Below are 9,426 nucleotides of genomic sequence, written 5' to 3'. Positions count from 1 at the left end.
ATTAAGAAAGCTCCAAAACTGTCTTAAGTGGAATATTGAATTATTATTATTTTTTAATTAACCACACACACACAAGCACAAAAACCTTAGTGTGATCAGTCTTGCAACTCTGAGATTTGTTATTTCCAGTTGGAAATACATCCCTAGCATTACCGCTTCGCATCGAACGATGCCCCGCTTACCAGGAGAACGCCCATTCACTGAATGGATACAACAGGGGAGTGACAGATGCTTTAGTGCCTCGCTCATTTCACAAATGCCCATTTCACTCCGGCATTATTAACAATTACTGAAGTTTCCTGCTAGTGGTAGCATTATCAGCTGAAAACAAAAGAATTTTGGAAAGGGCATTTTTATTTCCAGCTCTGTACCTGGAGCTTTTGGTAACTACAGCACCCGAGGTTTTAATGAGAACATCGTGAGTGAAGAACAGGGTGACGCGTGTAACGAACTACTCACCAGGGACAACACGAGTACTAAATGTCGAGGCGTGTCTCATCCAAAAAAGCAACTCCCACTGAAAAGTCATGTGAACACCTAAGGATTCCTGTGACTTGCAAGTCATCTGGTTTATATCTGCACACTAACCCCAGCAGGATGAAAAATCAAGAGTTTTCAGGCGGCGTACATGCAGAACGCTTTCCAGAAAAACCCTAATTTGGACAGGCTCCACCTCGGTCATAACGGAGAACAAGCACTGCAAAGTCACAACGAAGAGCGAGCCACTTCAGATTTAAGATGGGAATGAAATGAAAACTCAGTTACTCAACGCTGCAAATATATATTCCTACATTAAAGTATGTGTACCAGATTTCAACATATCCTAGATTTAGCAAGTCTGTCAAGTCTCCACCTATGAAAATTTCTACTGAGTTTTCAGTCCTTGAAACACTTGTTTATAATGATAGACCTTCAATACAAATGCACAATGTCTACAAGTATAACATGTAATAGTACAAATGGTCATTATACATAATAAACTTATTTTTCAGTACTATGTACAAAGTCAAACAAGGCAAAAAAAGATGCTTCAGACACTTGGTGGTTTTGCTTCTTTTGAATAAAAAAATGTGACACTCGCAGACAGACAATGAAACGTAAAAACTTCCATAATAAAAACAGTTGTGGAAATTCTTCACACGTCCACTCTATCCTACATCATGATGCCGTAAGGTGGCCCGAGGACATACAATCATTAATGTCTTATCCCACGTACCTGACTTCTTACATTGCGAAGACAGACAGTACCAGACTCCATTTATACATAAGCACAGTGATTAAATGCACTTGTTAAAAAATAAAGGCCTTTACCCAAGAGAAAAAAACAGAAGAAACATGACAGCAAAGAACACACAAAGTTTTGCAGCGACAGCGAAGGGGATCGAGCGCCTTAAAGGCCACCCTCTTGCCAGCAGACAGGAGATGCTCCAACAGCTCATCAAAGAAACAACAGTGCTTGGTAGAAAGTCGATTATAGTAAATGCAAAATACAGAGTTCAGAGATCGCTAGTGTTTGTGCATAACTTGCCACCCACTTCCCTCCCTGCAGACACTGGGAAGGGAAAAGAGTACATTTCAGTTTTCATACTCATTGACTTTGAAACAAAGTCAAGCTTCCTACATGAATTCACACAGTGAAAAGTCCTTCCTCCAAAAATATATAGACGGGATCACTCAACTCATTTTCACTCTCGTACACCATTTAAAAAAACTATTAAAACTCTGATTTTTTTCAAGCAGCATATTGTGCATTTGTCACTGGCAGGTTTGTTGTAGAAATCCTAGAAAGTTAAAGTTATATCATACCATACAAAAACATGTAAACAAAATGGATATTTTTTTAAAGGCATGCATGCTCTTGAAGAGGATTAAAAAGTATTTATTTTTGGTAAATAAAAGCTATCTTGCTTAGCATTTTTAAAAGCACCTTAGTGATTTAGGAGCCTAAGTCCAAATAACTTGAATTTAGATTTGGGCTCCTAAACATCTACATCAATTCTGTAAAATTACTTAAGCACTTGAAAAAATTTTGCTGTGTCTCTCCTCTCGCAGGATTAGGTTCTCTGTAGCCAGCGGTTAACTTACTACCTCTGACAACATTCAAGAATATCTCATTCGTGTAGCTCAGTTGCCAGTTGCATTTTTCTGGATCCTCCGTAACTAAATTTACAGTAACTACAAGAAAATTTGCCAATGAAGACTAATATTTTGTGATACCTCTTTGCAAGTTCCTTTTTCACAGACAACACGGGATGCGACAATCAAATTTGAACAGGAATAGGATCATATGTTCCTTCTGAACAGCTATTAGTGTCTACAAGCGTGTTACTTGTTCAACCTGTTAATACTGAGAAAAACAAACTTAGAAAAACATCTGTAGCGCAGCATTAGGTAAAAAGGAGCATTTTTGGCACCATACATTTTTAAAACTAAGCTTTTAGACCCAAAGTATAGCAAGTGAAACGTACACAGGGGCAGCTAGGAAAGTCTCATCTGAAATGCAACATTTTTAAATTGGGGTTTGGAAGATGCTATTTTATGATCATTAGGTGATCTCCAAGTAACTTACACACTGGAATTTAGCCTAAATACTCATACCAAATGTATACATATATACCTTAGCACTCATATGTATATAACACAAGTATATTGCACCAACAGAACTGCCAGAATCCATATTAATATAGTCAGGCATAAAATTTAACATCTTCTTTTTGCTCTTCGTTTCTCTTCTTAGTGTCCTGACTAACCAATTCTAACATTTTCTTTGAAAATTAGTTGCAAGGTTGCTCTTTTACCTTGGGTCATGACGTTATGGTCTGTACCTATTCTTGTAAGAATTATCCTTACTTTAAGCGTGCTCTGCAATTCAGCAATACCTAGTTGATAGCTCGGAAAAGAATTCCTCGAAAAAGTTGAAGCTGGTTTAATTTTTACAAGGCGCACGGGGCAGCCACGGTTCTGTGTTTTGCCACCAGGTGTCTCACCCCGCACACCAAAACCCGCTGCAGCGGCAAGTTTTACATAAATCCACCCTCGGTCAAGCATCCCATAGGCACGAGATTTGCTAAAGCGCTGGTAAAAATACCTCTCTACAGCTGGCTTTATTCTGTATTCAGTTGCACGACTTCATCCAACTCACTGGGTTGCTGGGGTTTTTTTCTGACTCCAAATGCAGTCTAAGGTATGCTGCAGCTGCTAAAAAGATTTCTGTTTTTCTTGGTCCTCTGTTTGTTTGGTCTAAGGTTGATGACATCTCCACCATTCAGAGCGCTAGAGTTTTGGTTGGAGTGACTTCCGCCAGCTGTATTAAAAACACCTACAGAATTGAAACACAAGAGAATATTTGTCTTTATTCTTTCAGCATGACACACACTTAAGACACAACACTTACTAAGGCACAGAATCACAGAAACATTCAGGTTGGAAAAGACCCTTGGGATCATCAAGTCCAACCTATAACCCTCCACCACAGAATCCACACCTAAACCATATCCCCCAACACCACATTTAAATGACCTTTAAACACCTCCAGGGAAGGTGACTCAACCACCTCCCTGGGCAGCATGTTCCAGTGCCTTACTACTGTTTCTCTGACAAATTTTTTCCTAACATCCAGCCTACATCTAGCTTGTTGCAATTTGAAGCCATTCCCTCTTGTTCTGTCTCTAATTACCTGTGAGAAAAGACCAGCACCAACCTCTCTACAATGTCCTTTCAGGTAGTTGTAGAGAGTGATGAGGTCTCCCCTCAGCCTCCTCTTCGTCAACCTAAACAGCCTCAGCTCCTTAAATTGTTCTTCATAAGATTTATTCTCCAGGCCCTTCACCAGCTTTGTTGCCCTCCTCTGCACTCGCTCCAGCACCTCGTTATCTCTCCTATACTGAGGTGCCCAAAACTGGACACAACACTCAAGGTGTAGCCTCACCAGTGCCAAAAACAGGGAGACAATCCCTTTCCTACTCCTGCTGGTCACACTGTTTCTAATAGAAGCCAGGATGTCGTTGGCCTTCTTGGCCACCTGGGCACACTGCTGGCTCATATTCAGCTGCTTGTCTGTTTATGGCATGACAGCGCACCTCAAATGCGTACTCTAGATTTTAAAGGCTTTATGTATTTCTGCATCAGTTTTGCAGCTAAATTTGAAGTACAGCCAGCTGGAAGTACTAGCCAGGCAGTATTTAAAGCTGGTACACATCTATGTAATTGAAGGACTGCATATGTTACTCATCTGCAAATACATATGCTAATTGCACGCTAACAAAAGTTACGGCTAGTTGAGTAACAAAAGCAAAACACAATTATAAAGTCAGAAACTTTGCTGAGATAGAAGTAAGGAAAAAGCCCAGATAAAAAGCATAGGAAAATAAACGAACTGACTCAGAAACGCTTTAAGAAACAACTTCAGAAGTTCAGTGTTCCCTTACAAAAGGCAGTTTACAAAGACCTTCTGATTACATGCCAGATTCCTTCACCATGAGTCTCCTGTAAATCTGCACCAAGATGAGTAACACCAATACTAATTATATTAAAAAAAACCAGCAAGCATCCCTCCTCAAGTCTTGCACAACATTTGTTTAAATGAATTTAATAAAAAGGCACTTGCCAAGCATTAGCTAGAAACTCTGGTACATCGCTTTGACAGTCTTGTAACTTTAGAGAGTCACAAAGCTATTTTACAGGAGGAGGCAATATCCTAAGATAGGAAGGTAGTAATTAGACCCTGATTCACCCTCCATAAGAAAACAGATGAGACCATAAGATTTGATGGCACAAGATACTGTTTCTGTTTTGGGTTTTTTTTTTAATTTTTATTACAGTATACGTACCAATCTTGTTACTGCTTGTGTGCACTAGTTCTGGATCTTCAGCTGTTTGTTGCTTGAGCCTTTGAAGATATTTATCAGCCAAATACTTAAAAACTGCAACATTAAAATGAAAAGGTACATTAGAATATATTTCAAAATAATCTTCGTATCGCTAAGAATACCATCGTTATCAAAATTCTGCATGGTGATAAAAGGGCACCCGACACCCCAGGTTTAGCACAACCCAGGAAGGGATTCTGTCTCAGCAGCAGAATCCGGATCAGTCCAGAGCCCGCCCAGGTCTCAGAGCCTGCGCTACCGAAGTCTCACAGAGCAGACAGACACATCTCAATACTCCTCTAACAAAGCAGGCACACACGTACAGCCACGTGTTCCAATACACACAACATGCTCACTTTTATAAAGTTCTGTAGGTATCAACTAGGTATATTTTTGGCAAGAAGCCTTAGAATAACAGCAGTCATGTAAAGTAAGCCTATTAATGAAAGCTGGCAGCAACAATTTTCTAACTAACTTATATGCTACTCTTGTTTGTATTGGGGTATAAAAAGTCTACCTTGGATTCTGAAAAAATATACAACAATAGGAGGATTTTCAGAACCTGTATGCATTATGATTATTTACATTTTTAATTAGTAACTCATGTAAAGATAAAAAAGTTTTGTATTTTCTCTCGTAGATTTTTTTTCTAAGGTGGATCACATTAACAGAGAAGAAACACCTAGTTTACTATTAAGTTTGCCTGATTAAACAACAAAAATGTTAGCACAGACTGTAATTCATGATTATTCAAACCTAGCTCACAAAAGATAGTGACTGAATTTTGTAACAGTACTCTTAAGAAATTAAATATTTATGTTAAGAAGTGATACTTGGCAACCAGTAAGATACCACCAGTAGACAAAAGGCATCCGGAGATACAATCTTTTAATGTACTTTATTTAAATATAACTAAACTCTGAAATAACCCTTTGTATCAATTATTTAACTAATAACAATTACAAAGTAATCTGTCAACCACTTGTATATTGTAATAATTGAACTTCTACATAAACCTTTTTTTAAAAGCTCAGTGCTTACTGACAGTCGCTTGGTACGAAGAGCTTTAATACACTGGCACTTCTAAAATCTGAAGCAGAAGAGAAAGGGAAGGTGTACACCCACAAACACTGGTATCAGGTAATTCTAGCTGTGTTCAAGGTGTGCCCCTAAGAAATCACAGAATCATAGAATGTTAACGGTTGGAAGGGATCTTTAGAGATCATCCAGTCCAACCCCCCTGTCAGGGCAGGATTACCTCCAGGGCAGGATTCCCTGGGGCAGCCACACAGGAACGTATCCAGGTGGGTTTTGAAAGTCTCCAGAGAAGGAGACTCCACAACCTCTCTGGGCAGCCTGTGCCAGTGCTCTGTCACCCTCACAGTAAAGAAGTTTCTCTTCATGTTGAGGTGGAAATTCCTATGTTCTAACTTAAACCCATTATTTCTTGTTCTATTGCTGGGCACCACTGAGAAGAGACTGTCTCCTTTCTCTTAACACCCATCCCTCAGATATTTATAAATGTTAATAAGATCCCCTCTCAGCCTTCTCTTCTCAAGACTAAACAGCCCCGGTTCTCTCAGTCTCTCTTCATAGGAGAGATGTTCAAGTCTGTTAATCATCCTCGTAGCTCTCTGTTGGACTCTCTCCAGTAGGTCCCTGTCTCTCTTCCATTGGGGAGCCCAAAACTGAATACAGTATTCCAGGTGTGGTCTCACCAGGGCAGAGTAGAGGGGGAGGAGAACCTCCCTAGACCTGCTGGACACATTTTCTTGATGCACCCCAGGAACCCAAGGGCATGCAGCACCGTGGGAATTAACGAAATCAGCTCCAAACCAGAGAAGTGCCCAGTGCTACAGAGCAGAGGGCAGGACAGACACCTTGTCTGCTCTTATCTCATACCTTCAGTTACATTTAGGTCTTCCTTCACAGATGCTCGGTAGAACCTTAATTTCAGCTTTTTTGCCAGTGCTTCTGCCTCTTCGCTGCACAAAAAGAGGACGACTTAGTAAATGCTCATTTGTATTATTTGTCAGCATTTATTCTTACAGACAAAATGCTTTGTGGCAAGTTAAACACAGCAAGGTGAATCAAGACTCAGCCCAAAACCACCTGGTCCTCAGTATCTTTACAGTATCTCCACTATAAAAAGAAGGTATTTTACACGTAATTTCTTTACGACCAAAAGTAATTGCTTTTCAGTATTTATTGAATTCATTAACTAAAATTTCCCAAGGGTTCAAAGACAGGTGTCAGTGAAACCAAAAGGAAGGAGGCTGCAATTAAAAGCACCAGGATCAGAACAATTACCACTGCAAAGTCACGACAACAAAAAAGTAATCCTGAAGTATATTTTAATGAAGCAGTAGACTATGCAATCAGATGAGTGCAGAGGTGAAATCAAGATTTACTTTTTTCTGTGAAGTGAAAGAGAATTTTAAGGGAAAGCTGAAGAAACTTATGAAATTTCACCAAGGGAAATCACGTCATCAGAAAGGTGACATTACTGATGCAGGTGGAGTATTCTGAGAAAAAAACAACAACACCTAAGTGACATACCATGAATAAAGGAGGAGTTCAAATGCAATTTTGCTTTTCCTTTGAAAAATCCTCAGTATTCTTTGCAGAGGGAGTAGAAGCTGATTTATGCCATCAGTGATAGCAAACAGAGAACAAAGCAAGCCAATGCAGGAAACAACAAAAAGAAGAAATAATTTAAATCTCTCGGGAAGATGGTGGAAATAAAGAAGTGGAGAATGATCAACTCCATCATGCAGCATTTTCTACCTGATATGCTGTGGTAAATAAAAGTTAGCATTTGTTAAGCTGATTTTGTGGCAAGAATGAAAGCGGTCATAGATACAAAGGCAGAATGAACGGACAGTAAAATCTGTAAAGAAAAATATAAAGCGAAGAAGGATCAGCATCATGCAGTTTGAGAGTATTACCAGATACGACTTTCTATTGTAACGATTTGATAAAAGTGAGCAATAAAAATAAAGGAAAGCAAAGCAAAGAATATTAAGATACTTTCTCAAACAACTTGATTAATGCTTCTGCATCATTTTAGCAAACATTCACTAGCCAAACTAGACAATGCTACTTCAGTGGCACAGAGCACAGTTTAACTGTAATTTTTAACAGAAGAGAAAACTTAGAGTTTTAGAATTTCTAATTAAAAAAAAAAATAAAAAAGAGATTATCCTATCATGGCACAATCAAACTCTTCATGTTATTCTTCTATTTTTATTTTTTTGGGCTGATACTTCAGAAGGCGGCAGGCAGCAAACACAAAGCTCCCAGCTGTGCAAGCACATCTGCCCATGCAGCAATACCTGTGCTTCTGTGGCACGTTTTGATGCAGGACACAGATTTGACAACCTAGACATCCTACGTCTTCCCTAAAAACTCCCTTTTTTTTTTTTAATGTGTGTATACAGGGGGGGAAATGTTGTTCTTTAAAAACAGTAAGATGAAACTCCTACTTCTTTATGCAAGAGTCATCCAGAAGATCAATCTTATTCTGCACAAGAACTGTGGGAATGTCTCCAACTTCGGTCACAACCTTTTCCTTCCAGGTAGGGATTGCTTTGAAGGACTCTCTGTCAGTTGTCGAAAACACAAGAACACAAGCCTGAGCTCCTAAAAAGATACAAATCAATTACAAAGACAAATAAATACAAATCAACCAATAGACATTAAAAAAAAAAAAAGAATCATCATCTAGAATGTATTTCAAATGAGGGATTTTTGAGGTTTCTCCCATGAAAGTACACTTTTATCAGCAGCTTGCATCATACCAGTCGTCATAAATTCCCCAAATTAAAACAATTTGCCATATTATTCTGATCATTATACCCATTCTTCATGATGGCTACAGGTCTGCTACTTTCAAGCCATTTTCAGTGTGCAAGGGAAAGGAATAGGAAGGGGTGTGGAAAGGCTGGAAAAAGGGAAGGGGAGGTTTGCTTGTTGCTCACTGCTTTCCAGATAGCTTCAGGGAGGCCAGGAGGCAAATATTTAACTCTGTGCAGTATCTGTAAAGCACAGTTCACGTTATTCTTTCTCCTACAGTAATCTGGACTTTGAAAAATAGAAAACTTCTAGTTAAAACCCCTGGATGCTGATAAGGTACTTCTACTCTTGAACTTTTAGTGAGTGTTTTTTTGACTACCCAGTAGCCCTATTATTTGCTCTACTAGAGATCAGAATATTTATTAAAAAGCTCTCACCACCTATAAACCTAATTTCATTCAGTTTTAAGGCTAAGAAATCCATTGTGAAGTTTCCACTCTAAGGCACTTCCACTTCATCTCTCTCCGTCCACTCAAGAAACTACTTTTCTTTGCACAAAAACAGATGGAGAAACATTTTATATGGCTTTCATATATTTGATATTTAATAATAGAGTATGAAAGGAATAGAAAGCTAATGTCTTTGAGACACCAGTGTTAACCCTGTGGCGAAAATCCCAATCTAACAACATATAGCATGAAAAATTATTTCATCAGTACAAATTTTCTTTTACCATCTGTCCTGGGTTTGAGCTAAAACCCAG

General features: G+C 38.9%; 1 protein-coding gene across 1 annotated transcript; it reads right to left on the bottom strand.

Moving 5' to 3' along the window:
• Positions 1 to 2,927: 2,927 nt before the first annotated feature.
• RAB23 (RAB23, member RAS oncogene family) lies at positions 2,928 to 8,510 on the bottom strand (the record flags this gene model as incomplete). The annotated part of the gene is made up of 4 exons (XM_009875595.1): positions 2,928 to 3,319; positions 4,830 to 4,922; positions 6,771 to 6,853; positions 8,354 to 8,510. Coding segments are annotated over 4 exons (473 nt in total), but the record flags the coding sequence as incomplete, so codon positions are not given.
• Positions 8,511 to 9,426: the final 916 nt, after the last annotated feature.

The sequence above is a fragment of the Apaloderma vittatum genome, unplaced genomic scaffold (assembly GCF_000703405.1).
Source record: "Apaloderma vittatum isolate BGI_N311 unplaced genomic scaffold, ASM70340v1 scaffold17818, whole genome shotgun sequence".
In the NCBI taxonomy this organism is placed as follows: domain Eukaryota; kingdom Metazoa; phylum Chordata; class Aves; order Trogoniformes; family Trogonidae; genus Apaloderma; species Apaloderma vittatum.
This window is presented reverse-complemented; position numbering and strand designations above follow the sequence as displayed.